At 53.5% G+C, this 15091-nt stretch overlaps 2 protein-coding genes across 4 annotated transcripts; both read right to left on the bottom strand.

The window, feature by feature from the left end:
* Positions 1-1295: 1295 nt before the first annotated feature.
* Positions 1296-6695, bottom strand: CALML4 (calmodulin like 4). 3 transcript variants are annotated; one of them, XM_051796929.1, is made up of 5 exons: positions 6584-6695; positions 6429-6459; positions 4995-5135; positions 4175-4363; positions 1296-1609 (listed from the first exon to the last, which is right to left on the bottom strand). In XM_051796929.1, the coding sequence occupies exons 1-5, from the start codon at positions 6584-6586 to the stop codon at positions 1512-1514; spliced, it is 462 nt and encodes a 153-aa protein (XP_051652889.1). In that variant the 5' UTR covers positions 6587-6695; the 3' UTR covers positions 1296-1511. The 3 variants fall into 3 exon arrangements, with proteins under 3 accessions (XP_051652889.1, XP_051652891.1, XP_051652890.1); XM_051796931.1 differs by lacking the exon at positions 6429-6459 and having other exon boundaries at positions 6584-6690; XM_051796930.1 differs by lacking the exons at positions 6429-6459; positions 6584-6695 and having other exon boundaries at positions 4175-4400; positions 4995-5134.
* Positions 6696-8117: 1422 nt separating this feature from the next.
* Positions 8118-15091, bottom strand: CLN6 (CLN6 transmembrane ER protein). Its single transcript, XM_051796916.1, has 7 exons — positions 14910-15091; positions 13785-13899; positions 12977-13075; positions 10978-11166; positions 10774-10829; positions 9766-9888; positions 8118-8508 (listed from the first exon to the last, which is right to left on the bottom strand). The coding sequence occupies exons 1-7, from the start codon at positions 14990-14992 to the stop codon at positions 8220-8222; spliced, it is 954 nt and encodes a 317-aa protein (XP_051652876.1). The 5' UTR covers positions 14993-15091; the 3' UTR covers positions 8118-8219.

A 15091-nucleotide genomic window follows, 5' to 3' on the forward strand; every position in this document is an offset into this window, starting at 1 on the left:
GCTCATTAAGAACTAAGGGGTGTGTCAGTTTTCCAGGGAGCAAAGTTCCTTTCCCCTTGGAGTGTGACCTGCTCAGAGCTGGGACATGTCAGGATCCAAGTCTGAGCTTCCTGGGTTGGTCTGGGACTGCTGTGACATCCACAGGGACCTGGATCTGGACCACGGGGGTGGCCAAACCAAATGGCAAAACCTGCTGCTTTTCTTACCTGCAGGACTGGAAGATCCTGGATCTCCTTCCTTTTCTTGCACAGCACTTGGCATGTCATGGAATCTCTTGTGCTTCCCCCCCCCCCCATGTAATATTCCATGAGGATAATCCTTATTTTACCTTTACAGAGACACTGATTTGGAGAGTTGAGATTTGCTCTTTGGGGTTTTTTTCAGTTTCTAACCAGGTTTGTGCCTGTTGTGCCCTGGGTGATGCTGCTGCAGCTTTGTGTGATCCTCCTGAGTGGCCTTTGTGTGTTCTGGGATAAATGAATCATGGAATGCTTGGGATTGGAAGGGATCTAAAAGATCATCTCATTCCAAGCCCCTGCCATGGGCAGGGACACCTCCCACTGTCCCAGATTGCTCCAACCTGGCCTTGGACACTTCCAGGGATCCAGGGGCAGCCACAGCTTCTCTGGGCAACCTGTGCCAGGGCCTGCCCACCCTCCCAGCCAGGAATTCCTTCCTAATCCATTGGATCTGCTGTGCCATGATTTAATTGGTGATTATTTCACAGAGCAAAGAGTGAGGGGATTCAGGATTAAAAAAGGGGAGGAGGGAGAGGAAGGGGCTCCTGGAGGCAGAAGCCACATCAGACTCGTAGGAACGTGGGCTCTTCCAGAGGGTTTTCCAGGTTGCTGCTTGTGCCCTGCCTGTGCCAAGCTGATTCTGTGCCATTTTCCAGCTGGCTCCAGAGATAACCTGCTGAATGTTCTCCTAAATTCCAGCTACCCCTTTATGGATCTTACCAAGGCTGCTGAGATGGAGGGGGAATAAGATCAGCAGGAACTGCTCTGGGCCCAAGCGGTTTTAATCAGTCTGAAGTCAGAGAGCTGGGGAGGTTTTTGCTGGTGCAGAGAAGCTGAGCTTTGCTGGGCCCTGTTTTCCCTGCCAGGCTGTCTCTGGGAGCGTGTCCTTGGCACCCAGCCCGGAATGTGGGCACAGATCCGGGCACCGGGCACGTGATGGGGATGTTGACTTGGGGCACCAGGAGACCTTCACCACAGCTTATCAATTCTGCCACAATCCCTGGGCTTAAATGCATTTTTTTAACCAAGAATTATTTTTTTAAAGCACGCCACGTGTTGCAGGAAGGAATGTCATGCTCAGTTTAATTTAAATAACTCACATTTTGTGACACCGTTTCTCCAGAAATGAGGTGGGAACCTGTGTAAGTTTAAAGCACTGCTATAAAGGCAAAATAAGGCTTTTTAAAGGCAAATGATCCAGAAGTCCAAGTAGGAAAAATTGAAGTAAAACCAACTTTCAGGTCCTGCTTGTAGCAAACCTCCTGTAGGATTTCAGTAGTCGACCGTGGGAAGGCAAATGAGGCGAACAAATTCGTCGTATTTTATTGTTCCATTTGGCCCAATTTTGGCTTCTTTCAGCAGGTCATCAACTGAAAAAGAGCACAAGGAAGAGAGAAGTTTGAGTGGCATTTATTAGGGGTGTTGTGATCTTCCAGAGGAAGAGCAGCAAGGCAGGATTTGGGGTTTTCAGGGATTTTTATCAGAAATAATAATTTCTGGGATCAGGGAGGTGCCAGCCAGGTGATAAACTAGTGTTCTTAACATTGATTTTGAATTCCATGTCTAACTTTCCAGAGCAGAGCTGTCCATCTCTTTGAGTTCCACATGGGAAAAACCTCACAAATTCTGTCCAAATCAGCTTTTTGGTAAGAACTGGTTGATTTAACTTGAATTGCAAACCCGTCCCTGTTCAAATCAGACCAAACTACGTGGGGATGCAGTTTTTTTGTGCCCATTTTTAAGTAGATTGGTGTGATTCTGCTTCATGTTGACGGGCCTTCAGTGTTTGAAGGCAGAGAACACCTTCCCAGCTGGGGCTCTGCAAACACCCGGGGGGGAGTTGTCACCAGCAGTGGTGACACTTCTCATTCCAGCTCTTGGCAGTGACAGCACTTATTATACCTGTCTTAAAACACTCTCTTCTGTACAGCCTAAACCATAAAAGGTACTTTTCTTGTCAAACAATGTCAGGGAAATAGAAGTACATCAGGAACGCAGCGTTGGATGACGCCGCTCCTGGGAATTGGATGCCACTTCCTTGGGATGGCAGGAGAGGAGGTGAATTCCCTTGGGCCTATTTCCTTCACCCCTAAGAACAAACATCAGGGCATCCCAGCAGCTTTCCTGGGTCAGGCATCTCGTGCAGCCCAGGGGAGCTTTGTCCTCCCAGTGCCCCCAGCGTGTCCCTGTTTTCCAGGATCACAGCTGGATGTGGTGCAGAGAGGATGGAGTGGAGCTGCTGGGTTGTGCACCTGCATTTTTCCTTTGATATTCCATTAGCAGGGAACTCTGTGGGTGTTTGGAGGCCGTTGGTTGACCCTGGAGACACTGGGATCACACATGGGATGTGCTGAGTACGAGTCCTCCATGCTCTCCTGCCCGTTTTTCCTGGAATTGCCTGTCCAGGGCAGTGCTCCAGTGCCTTCCCAGTCCAGAACAGGTGAGAGCAGGTCAGTGGTGACATTTTCACCTGTGAACTACTTGGCTGAGGGCACCAGAACTTTTCTTCAGGCTGAACAACCCGTGGGTGTTTAAACCAGACCCCGAGTGCTCATCCTGGAGCACACGATGAATTTGCAGTTGCCAGTTGTGAAATTTGGGGGGGAAAACCATGGGAAGGGGGAAGAATTTAGGAGGAAAAAAGCTGGTTTACAGTAAATAGTTGTGGAAAGTGTCTCTGAGCAGCATCACCTGTTTGTAGGTCTGTTTGTATCAGTGAACTGAGGGGTAAGTGGAAGCAGCTGCAGGATTTGGGTGCAGTGGGATAAATGAGGGGCTGTTGTTCCTGTAAGGTGAGGAACAACTCCCTTTCCACAAGATCTAATCCTTACCAAGTCCTTCTAAGGACATAAATTCTAAAAATAATGAATTCTTCCCAGAGTGTTTGAAAACAACACAAGAAGAAATGTCTGAGTTTGGTACAAGGGCATTAATTCAAATGAGTGAAGGCTTTTCTGGAGCCACTGGAGAGGGAAGGGCTGTGCCAGGAGTTCCTGGGCAATGGCAGATGCTGATGAAATGGAGTCTGTCCTGGTATCAAACAATTCCAGCAGCTCAGAGCTCAGGGGGAAAAGCCAAGGGGGGATTTCTTGTGGAGAAGCAGCATTGCTTCCTGCATGAGGATCTGCACAAGTGAGATCCCAAAGGAATGGGAAATCCCCCTGCACCCCCCAAATCTTCACAGAAAGAGGTTCTTCCAGGATGCCCTTAATCAGGGTTAATGTCTCCCTGTCCTGGCTGTGTGTTCAGCCCTCAAAATGCTCTGGAAGTGTTTGCACATGGAAATAGCTTTGGGAATTATTAGTCCAGTTAAATTGAAGAAAACCCTTGGAAGAAATTCCTTGTTGGTGTGAAGCTGGGGATGGTGACTGCACTGAGCAGCTCTGGTTAAATCTAAATTCTATTTAACATCAGACAGGACAGTTCTTACCCCCTCAGGGAGCCTAAAGGGGTCTGTACAGGAGAGAAAACTCCCTCCTTGCCTGTGTTAAGAGTGTGGGAATGTGTTTAAAGAGTTTAAATAAGTACATAAAACATGTAGGGCAAAAAAAAATAATCCCAGAATGGTTTGGGTGGGAAGGGACCTTAAAGCCCATCCCATTCCACCCCCTGCCATGGGCAGGGACACCTTCCAGTATCCCAGGCTGCTCCAAGACCCGTCCAGCCTGGCCTTGGACACTTCCAGGGGTCCATCCACAGCTTCTCTGGGCAACCTGTGTCAGGGCAAAGAAGGTCTTGATCATCTTCACCTTCCACTTCCTTCCTGTTGTGCCCCTTGGGAGGCAAATTTCTGACAAACTGGACAGGTTTGGGGGTTTATACTTTTTACCCTTTCCCATCTCCTGCTGGCACAGGCCCTTCCTCATCCCAGGTTTGTCTGCAGAGGAAAATCAGGGAATGAGAGGACAGGGAGGGTCTGATCCAGGTCTCAATACCTTCCTCCTCAGAAAGCTTCTCCCCCAGCCTGGTGAGCTTTGCCCTCAGCTCTGCCACGGGGATGACTCCTCTCCTCTGCCTGTCGATCATGGCCAGCGCCGTCAGGATTTCCCTCTCGGGCTCCTCCTGCTTCATCTGCCTGTACATGATGTTCAGGAAGGTGGAGAAATCCAGCTCTGCGTTTCTGTCTGCCAAAGGAAGAGATTCTCCAGGAGTGGCTCAGTTCTGTGGGGTGTGTATCCAGAATTCAGCTTTCCCCTCCTCTTCCCCCCCCCCAGTTCCCCTTCCCGGGGTTTCTCTTCCCTTTTGCCTGCCCCTGGTCTGGATCAGGTTGGGCCACTATTGAGGGCTTTCTCCTGTCTTAAAACCCCATTTCTAGCTTTGCTAAACTTGTGCTCTGAACTTGCATGCAGAATTTTTAATCCACCCCACCTTATCTCATAATTCTTCTTTAGTCTTTGTGATTTAAAGACCATAACCCTCCATATCTGCAGAGAAATGTCTTTCTGTGCTCTTCTACTCTGCTGGTTGGACTGGACAGTTCCCCAGCCTCAAAATCCACATCCATGTGTTTGTCTCCCACTGTTCTGGAAGTTTTGGGGGTTTTACTGGCACTGTTTTAATCCGTGGGCTGGATCATGTTCGTTTAGCACATCACAACGTGCTAAAATAATCAGGGTTTGGTGACTGCTCTCAGTTGTGCTGGTTCACCAGAGGGTGGATGTTACTCCTGGGCTCAAGGCAGCCTCCTGACCCCCCAAAAAATGAATTTTTCCAACCCTAATGCGGGTGTTTTTGCTGCCCCTGCCCCGTGCTCACCGATCCTGTGCAGGTGGAGGTGTCTCTGCACCTCCCCCGGGGTCGGGCTGGCTCCCAGGCACCTCATCACTGCCAGCAGGTCCGAGGCCTTTATCTTCCCTTTTTGTTTCTTGTCATACAGGGAAAAACATTCCTTGAACTCTAATTAAAAACCAAAACTCCGTCAGGCCGTGTAAGATCACATTGAGCCGCCCGTGCGCCGGGGCCGCTCCCGCCGCCTGGATGGCGCTGGAAGGATTCCAGCAGGGATATTGTGTCGGCTCCGGGGTGTCTCCTTGCAGGGAGGGTGATGGACAGCGGGGGAAGGAGCCAAGGGCAATTAAAACCCCGGCTGGGGAACGCCGGAGATAATTGGGGTCCTTCAGCCTAACGAGGGGAGGCTCAAAAAGTGGGTCCAGGCTTTCAAACCTGGAGGATATTGTTTAAAAAAAGTGCTTTCCTCTGCCTTCCTGGGGGTGGGAGAGGGGGGTGAGAAGGCCGAGGGAGCGGTGGAGGAGGATGGGGGGGATGGAGGAGGATGGGGCGGTGGGGTAGGGTGGGGGTGGAGGGTGCCGGGTCTGCAGCATCCCCCTCCCGCACCCCTCGCCCTCTCCCCTTCCCCCTCGACCTCGGCGCTTCCCAGTTTCCCAGTGACAAAGCCAGGCTTGGAGCTGACCTAGATAAGGCTGCTCCCGTCCCCTTCTCCTCATCAGGCTCAACACTGACAGCAAGTTGTGCTGCCCGGGGAAAATCAGCCTGTTTTGGTGCCATCCTCCCCCTCTGTGCCCCCAGCCCTCCCTGCAGGGAGATGTACAGGGTGCCAGGGCCCCTCGGTGCCCCTGGGTGCCTCTGGGTGCCGTGGCCTCCCCTGCCCCGCTGCCTCCTCCCTCCAATCCCGCAGAGCTGCTGAGCCCCAGGGCCCCGCAGATTAACAGATTTGCAATAATACTCTTATTTCAGCTTTTCTTCCGCCGTTCCCGGAGCAAACCCAGTCCCAGGCCGGGCTCCCCTTTCCCAGGGAAGCCCCAGTGCCTCACAATGGGAATTTGTGCCCCCTGCACCCCCTAATTCCTCCTCCTCCTTCGCTCCCATCACACCTCAAATCTCCAGAGCTGCAGATGGGCAGCTGGAATATCCCCTGACCCCTGATGGCTTGGCCAGGGCTGACGTGTTTATAGGAGTGGGAGGTGGCTGGTGACTCTCTGCTGGTCCCTGTGCAACCCAGCCTGGGCTCTGGGGGTGCTTTTGGGGGGGCTCCAAACAAAATCCGGGGGGGGATTTCCCTGTTTTCAGAGCAAACAGATCCCAGGAGAGCTGGGAGGAGGCCGAGGGGAGGGAGCACAAGCCCAGCATGAGACACTCTGGGGGAAAATGCCATTTTTATATCTATCCATCTTAATTTGTGAAGCTGATCTTGCTCGTTAAAACCCCAGAGGAGAACAGAACCGTACGTACCATTGATCTGATCCTGGGACAGAAACTTTGCCTGGAGAGGGAAAGGGGAGAGGAAAGGAAAAGAGAGGAAAAAAAAAAAAACCCAAACAGCTTTAAAATCTGGCCGGGGGGAGCAGAGGGGGAGCGGTTTGCAGGAGCTGAGACGCCGCACTCACCATGATTTTGGGGCCGATCCGGGTGTTGGTCGCTGCCCGTCGGGCTCGGAGGCGGCTGCTGCCACTTTTCTCCTCGATGAAGGGCTAAAGTCCCGCAGCCCCGGGGTGGAGGCTGTAATAAATACCCGCTGCTATGGCTACGAGACCTGATCCCTGCCTGGATCCCGCTGCCAGCGCCGCTCCCGCTCCGCCGGGAAAAGGGCTCTGCCCACCCTGCCCCGAGCTCAGGACCCCGCTCGGGGGTTTGGGGTCGGGCTGGTTGGGTGTGATCCCCTCCAAGAGCTGCACACCTTGGCGCTGGGACACAAATCCGGCCCTGCTGGAATTTGCCGGGGAAGGGAGAGGGGGATTTGCAGCCCTGCAGGGCACGGCTGGAGGGGTGTGGGCACCACAGGGGTTAATTCAGGTGGGCACCTCTGGTGATGTCCCTGTGCCCTCCCGGGGGGTCTGGATGTGCCCCTCAAGCTCAGCAGAGCTGGGAGGTTGTGAACAGGCCGAGAGGGGATATTTGAGATGGTTTAAAAGCTCTTTATTGCCTGAGTTTTTATTTGTCACCATTTAACAACTAGCAGGGGGTGAAGTAGCTGCTGCCAGGCTGTGGTGGAGATCCAGACCCAAGGAGAAGACATTTAGTGACCATTCTAACATAGACCCTGCTCTGTCACAGTGACACATCCAAGGTCCTGGAATGTGGTGGGATGAAGCTTCTCCCCTCCAAGCTGCTGCAGGAAGAACGTGAGTCACTCAGCTTTGGCCAAATGTTTTTATTCTCTGTGTTTTGCTGGAAGCTTGGGGGTTTTTTTTCCTCCCCCTGCCACTTGGATTGTGTCCCACAGGGCTCTGACACAAATGGCACAGAGCTGAACCCAGCCAGGGATGCAGCTGGAGAAGGGGGGAGCAGGAGCTGCTGCTGCTCATGTCCAGGGATCACCCCCTCCCCAATGCTCCTTTTGGGTTGTCTGTGGGGAATTGGCCCTTTTGGGCAGGAGCAGAAGCTGCTGTTGGCACAGACCTCATGTGAGAGGGGCTGGCACTGGATTTCACCCCTGCCTGAGGTGGTTTTTGGGCCGTTTGTGGGGAATTGGCCCTTCCTGCCCCAGGTCTGAGCTCCAAAGTGAGGGTTTGACCCCGGGAGGGCTCCTGGGAGAGGCAGAGCCACCTGCAGATCCCAGGCAGGGCAGCTCAGCCCCTTCCTGGCACGTTTGCTCCTCTGGGAGCAGCGAGGGAGGAGCACATTCATCTCCCTGTGCCAAGAGATTCCTGGCAAACCACTCCCCTCCCAGGCTGGGATGCTCTGTGGGGTGACAGTGGTGCTGGGGGGGTTCACCACTGGCTGGGATGTTGCCCCTGCTCTGATACAGGAGGGCTTTGGTGCTGTCCCATAAGTCCAGCATGGAACTGAGCTGTGGAATTGTGAGGGCACACAGGGAGACACCCCAACTCTGCCTCTGAAGAGCTACACTGTACCCCTATTTTTTGGGGGGAATACCCCCTCCCCAGCCAGGTCTAGTTATCACACAGCACCTCCTGCAGCCAAGGTCGGTCAGGAATTTATTGGAAATACATTAAATCTACGTTAGAAAAACTAGAATTCTTTTTTTTTTTTCCTTTTCAAATCGCTCCAAAATATCAAAACTTAGAAACTTTCCTTTGCTGCGTGGAGGTTGTTCATGTGCAGGGTGTAAAAGGCCCAGGGCTCAGGGATATAAATCACTCCAGGGTACTTCTTCCTGAGAATTTTGTCATTCCACAGCCAGGCCACCCAGCCAGCGATGAGGAGGAGGGTGATGATGAAGGAGTAGAAGAGGAAGAGCCCGTTGCTGTCCAGGACAAGTCCCTTCCTTTTTTGGTGCATCACTAAAGCCATCATGGCAAAGAAAGTGAAAATGTAGAGGATGAAGATCTGCCCCTCTGTCACCAGGTACCTGCAAAGGTAAAACTCCTGTTAGTGATGCCAGGAGGGAGCTCTGAGGGAGGGCAGCACTTCCAGCCTTAGGGATGAATCTCTCCTGGTGGTCTTTCCACCTGGATATCCCGTGGAAAGACCAGCTGCCACATCCCAGAAATAGCCCCGAGACAGAGATAAAATGGGATTTTCCAAGGGCCTGCTCCTCTGGGATCCCAGGAGAGGGCTCTGAGGGAGGGCAGCACTTCCAGCCTTAGGGATGAGCATCTCCCCTTTTCCCTGCTCCACATCCCCCCAAAGCTGTGCTGCTCCTGCTGCCTGATTTGTTTTCGTGACTCTCATCAGTAATTTAACACCTGGGCTTTGGGAAGAGAAGGGATAAAGGAATGTTCCCTTTATCCCTGTTCCCTTTGTCCCTCAGTATGGGAAGGGAAAGGTGCTGGGCTCTCTGTGTCTGGGATGCTCAAAGGCAGAACCAAAGCTGGATTCTGGCTCCCACCCGTGGCTGTTGTGCTCATTTATCCCAAAATTCCCCTGGACAGTGCCTGGGGGTCAGCAGGAAGGAGGAATTGCACTTCTGCCTCTTCAATCCCACACAAACCACAGAGATCCACACTGATCCACTGAAGGGAAGTGCAGGAGGGTACCTGGGGACTGACCAAATCATCTGGGTGATTTTGCCTGTCAAGAATTAATTTGCTGGATAAAACCAGTCTCAGCAGGGCAAGAGGGAACAGGGGTGGGTGAGAAGCTGTTTGGCTGCCACCAGGGACAGCACTGGGCAAGAGGAGGCTCATGAAAATGGGAAATAAATAAGGCCTCTCTCAAAAAGGCCCTTTGGACCCCCCCAGGGCTGGAGGGGAGGCTGTGGCTGAGCATCCCCTGGGCTCTGGGTGGAGCTGTGAGAGCATCTCCAGCCACCAGGGAGCTGGGACCACGTGGATGCTCTGCAGGAACCTGGTGACCACCCCAAAAGCCTCAGGGAACTGTCTTAGGGCCCAGCAAACCTTGGAGGGGGGGAAGGCAGCAGTTCCTTCTGGAACTCTGAAACACCCCAAGCATGGACAGGATTCCTGCTGGGTGTCCCTGGAGTTGTCCCAACATCCAGAGGCTGAAGTGGCTGCAAATTTCAACGAGACTTAATTTGATTTTCCAGCCCTGCAGAGCAGAAGCTGCAGCAAGTGCTGCCCTGGGGAACAGAGAACTCTGCCTGGGGCATTCCCTGGGGTATTCCCTCTTCATCCCTGCCCATCCCTCATGGCCAGAAGCCCCTTACCAGTAGTAAAGGCTGCTGGGCCCCACCAGGAGCAGGGCAGCCACTGGCATCCTGCTCTCCTCTGCCACGGGGGTGAAGCAGCCCGTGAAATATATGAACAGGATCAGGAAAAAAGGGATGTACCTGCAAAAAGAAACAACTCCCATCAGTGGGATGACCCTGGGAAGTGTTTAAACCCCTCCCAAATCCAAACCAAGCACGTGGGCTGAGCCTGGGGGTTAATTTGGTGAAAGAGCAGAAGTAGAATCTCTTGCTCTGGGATTCCTGCTGTGTCCACAGCCCTCACAGCTGGTGAGAGGCTGTTTATGTCCTGATTGTTCCCAGTGCTCCTGCAGGTAATGAGAACTCCCAGTCTCAGGCAGGAAAAGCCCAATTCTGCTGATTAGGGCAAACCCTGGGCTCAAGTGCTCCTTGAACAATTCCAGTTGTTCCATTCCCAGGCTCTGAGAGCCTCGTGTCCTGTCCAAGCTGAGCTGCAGGAAAGCAGGATGTGCACCAGGATTTCAATAACCCCACAGAGCCCTTTTTTTTTATTTAGAAGAATGGGATTTTTTTGCTTCACAGCACTCGAGGAACAGCAAAGAAACCAGGAAAGCCTGATGGGGAGAGATTTCCCTCTGCTCTGAGCCATCTCAGGATTACCTGGCAGCAGCCAAAGGGACAGACAGGCCTTCCTGGGGTCTCTGAGTTGGGGTGTTTGGGGGTCAAACCCCTGAGGAGCACAAAGGGGGGGTGGTCTGTTCACCTGGACATCCTGGGGAAGGATGAGCTGTTCCCTGCAGCTGCCCAACAACTGCCACATCCCAGAAATATCCCTGAGACAGAGATAAACCGGGATTTTCCAAGGGTGAGCTCCCCTGTAATCACCCTGGCCATGAGAACATTATCCCCAGCCAGCTTTCATCAGCTGTGCTTCAGGTTTTTTTCCACATTAAGCTCTGATCTGCCCAGATCTGCCCTTCCTCGGGTGATGTTCTGGGGCCTCCAGCCCGGCTGCAAATCACTCACCACATGGAATGACCCAAATATTCATCATAGTAGTAGAGCAGCTCGAAGGAATCAATCTGCAACACAGCACAGAGGGAGATTTAGAGGGGCAGGGGGAGCGGGGCCGTTCAGCAAGAACAGGCAGTTCATATATTTCCTGAGTGCTTCTGTAAAACTCATCCTCCTTAGCAGTAACCATGAGCTATAACTGTAAATCCTCTTTACCAGTGTCTCTGGCTTGAGGTTCTTGATGATGGGGTTCTCCCTGACAGACAGGTGGTGCTGGTACCCGCTGAAGATCAGGCGGTGGTTCACCGAGTCCCCGACCAGGTGGATGCTGGCCCCCATCACAAACATGATGATGCTCACGTAGATCATGGACCTGGGCAGGGTCTTGGGGGACCTCTCGATGAGCTGAAAGCACAGGGAGTGTTGGACAGCGAGGAGACACCAGCAGGGACACCCCAGCTCTGCCCTCCCTGACTCTTCCATGCTCTGCTGCTCCCGGCACAGCACCCGGAGCAGCTTCTCCACCAGAAATGAGCAAAGGTGAGCAACGAGAAGCAAAAAGGCAGAGGTTTTCTCGGGCTCTGGAGCAGATCTCCAAGGCTGGCTGTGCCCTCCAGTGGCAGGGAGAGCCTCCAGCACACTCGGCTCAGCACTCACCTCCCTCCCCTGCCTGAGAGACTTCAGAACTCCCCATAGGATCATTTTCCAAGGGCTCCTGTTGAACTGTTTGTTTGTTGGTTTTTTTTACCAGACTCACCTCCCTGTGCATTTTCCTCTAAAGAACAAGCTGTGTTTAACCCCATATCTGGAAATATCTGATTCCCAGCAAAACCGGTCGAGACAACTTTTTGGGCAGCAGTTGCAGTGCTGAGCTCTCCCCGCCCCATCCCGAGGCCTGGGGAGGCCACGTGGGGCTGACTCAGAGTCCGGGGCGAGCTCCTGGCTGGGAACAGGGAGCAGGAGCTCCGGGAAGGAGCTCCACACTCAGCCTGCAGGGCAGGGAACACCCGGGAAGACAAATCCCAGCTCGAGCGGTTCAGGCTCCGGAGGAGACACCGAGTGTGGGGCAGCATCATCCCAACCCCAGGATCAGCCAGGGCCACCTTCACCTCCCTCTCCCCGCTGCCAAATCAGCTTTGCAGCCCTCCCCAAACAGGGAAAAGCTCCTTATTTGTATTTAATTTTGAGGCTTAACTTTCCCTTTCCCTGTAACTGCTGCACGAACGTCACGGGAGTCACAGAGGACAAGGAGAGCACAAGGTCCAGGAGGGCTCTGGTGGGATGGGAAAGGTCCAGGAGGGCTCTGCTCTGGTGGGAAAGGTCTAGGAGGGCTCTGGTGGGATGGGAGAGGACAGTGGGACACGTCCTTGGAGGGCACACAGCAAAGGAAACACACCTTGAATAACAAGTGGAATTTTTCTGTGCTGCCAGGGAAGTCCAAGACAGCAAATTTTAACCTGCTGAGCCCCCAGCCTGCAGAAGTCAGCTCTGAGGGGTCACACTGAACCTCAGAGCTTTCACATCCAAAGAACAGACTCCCCAATACTCCTTTTTGGCCAAACCACCATTTAAAATTTCAAAGACAGACTCAGGAGAGAGAGAGAAAATCATTTACATCTTAGGACATAATTCAATTTCTAGCTAATGAAGGTTAAAATATATTTATAATTGCTTTCTCGTATCTTCTGGCTGCTAAGTATTTAATATAAAAGGATTTCTAATGACCCCACAGTCTTTAACCTCCTAAATGGTTTCTGTGATCCAGTGGTTGGCAGCTGGAGCAAGATAAATTCCAGCTAAAGACACAACTCTAATGTTGAAGAGCAAGTGTAATTAAACTCTGAGCAATTTAGAAAATGTACTGTAGTTCCAGCTGTCTCATAAGGTCTTTTAAGTCAAGGATGGATGTTGTCTTAAAAATATGCTCTGGGGAGAGGGGCTCTGACTCCTCCTGGAACCAGAATTCCTGGGGGAAGTGATTTGCTTTGTCTGTGCAGGAATTTGAGGTGTACTGAGGTGGTCACTGCTTTGCACTTTAAAAAGTGCCATCACAAATTCTTCCTGGAGTGGCAAACTTTAACCTACAGCAGGCTTGGGAATCTGGGAACAACCAACCACCTAAAAAAATCTCAACCTTTACAAAACTGTGTTTTTTTGGCCCTGTTTTTACAATGGCAAGGAAAGTTTCACACCTGCCCCCCCACCCCAGGGTTACCTTTAGCAGAAGAAATGGTGTGATAACGTTGTAAGCCATGTGGAAATAATCTCCAGCACTCGGTTTGTTCAGAGGGAACCACTCCAGGGGAAGGATTATCTGAGGACAGGGGGGAAAAGAAGCACATCAGCATCTCCTCACAGCCCAGCTCGTGGTCACAGCCCCATCACCGGGGGAAAGACAGGGAGAGAGAAAATCTTGGGAATGCTGCTGGTTTCTAATGGTCAGTTTGGATTCAGGCAGCTGTCAGCAGCCAGGCTGGGCAGCTCTTCTTGGAGTGAACATCCCAAAAAGCCCAGCTGGAAGTGAATGCTCAGTGCACAGCTCAGGGTTCACTATCACTGCCTGAAGTTGTGGGGCCAAGGAAGGAATTTGGGAATCCTGCAGCAGTGGATCTCCCTTAACCCTCTGCCATGTCCAGGTGGCAGCTATAAAAAAATTCCATTTGAGGGGAATGGCCACTTCTGTCCTGCTCCAGCTGGAGAGCAGGAGCTCCAAGCTCCAGAGATTCAGGCAAGGTATGGGAAGAGCAGCAGGAACCTCCCCAGTGCCTTTTGTTGTGAAAACATTAAGTTGTGGGATAGATAACATGGAACAACCTCCCCAGGTCCCTTTTGTTGTGAAAACATTGAGGGAGAGATGGCACAGAACAAGTTTCACAGGAGACCTTCCCCAGGACTGGAGCAACACCCTTGATCCCAGTTACACCAGTACATCCCAGAACAGCTCCCTCTGGAGCAGGAAACAGCCCATGGGGACCACCCCACCCCCTCCCAAATAAGTGGAGGCCTGTGCCCCCCTGGCTCACCATGGCGATGGGACGCCCAAAGTCCAGCACCCAGTTCTGCAGAGTGAAGTAGAACCACAGGTCCAGGTGGAACGGGGACGTCTTGAAGGTGTCCTCGCCCTTCACCGCCCCGTGCCTGGAGGGACAGAGGGACAGGGTCAGCCTGAGCCCGTGGGACGGGGCTTTGAGCACCCCAGGGCTGCGTCCCCACACAGATCCTGCGCTGCCCTGGCTGCCGGAGCACCAGCAGGCTTTGGGATTTACGGAATAACAAAGTTAAGGAGAAGGAGGAGGCAGGACAGGAGGCAAAAAGCTGTTACTGTCACTGACCCATCCCTGTGGGAAGACTCTTCCTGGCCGAGAAGCAGCACAAAAATCAAGGTGAAAAGTGCTGAATGAAGTGCAACTATTTTTAACTTTTCCATGACAAAGCAAAATCCCAACTCCCATGGCACCCAATGCAGCGATTCCTGGTGGTATTCCAGCACCGGGATGCTGGGGATGCACTATCACCTTCATCTCCCACTCTGCCTCTGCAGAGCGAGGCCTCATCCAGCCCTGCTGAAGTCCTTCCATGAAATGGCCCTCCAGCACCTCTGGACCGTCACCTCCCCCCGGGAAAAGGTGGAATTGCTCTCCTGGTGCCCCCGGATCAGCCTGGAGCTTGTGCCACCTGAGCCCACGGTCCAGAGTGGGAAAGGTGTCCCTGCCCACGGCAGGGGGGTGGGAAGAGATGATCTTTAAGGTCCCTTCCAACCCAAACCACCACTCCGTGATGATTCCATGAAAGCCGGTGGATGGAGGATGAGGATGGTGGTACCCGGGATGAGCTGCTGTGCCCTGGAGGAGCTGGGAATGCCGCGGCTCCCTGGAAAAGGCATCCCAGGTAAGCCAGGATGCCCTGGGCAAGGCTGAATAGGGGAATCCTACCCGAGGCTGGGGGACCCCGACCCTCCGGGATGCCCGGGATGCCCCGGACCCCCCGCAGCATCCCTGCCGGGGCGGTGGGATCCGGGATGGGGCTGGATGGCGCTGGGGCGTCCTGGGGGGGCTCCGGGCGGGATGACCCGGGGGGATCGCACGGGGGGAGGACCCCAGGGATGGAGGAGGGGGGTTTCCCGTTCCCAACGCCGTCCCCGATCTCACCTGCCCGGGAAGAGCGTCCCGGCGGGCGGGGGGGAGCCCGGGGCCGCCGCCGGGAAGGGCCGGCGCCGCGCCGAGCCCTGCATGAGCCCGGCACGGGGGGTCCCGGTGGCGGCGGCGGTGCCAGCCCCGCTCCCGGTGCCCGTCCCGCTCCCGGCCCCGCTGCCGGTCCCTCCCAGCCCCGC

This window comes from Manacus candei, unplaced genomic scaffold (assembly GCF_025592945.1).
Source record: "Manacus candei isolate 608988 ecotype Guabito, Panama unplaced genomic scaffold, ASM2559294v1 h1tg000046l, whole genome shotgun sequence".
Classification (NCBI taxonomy): Eukaryota; Metazoa; Chordata; class Aves; order Passeriformes; family Pipridae; genus Manacus; species Manacus candei.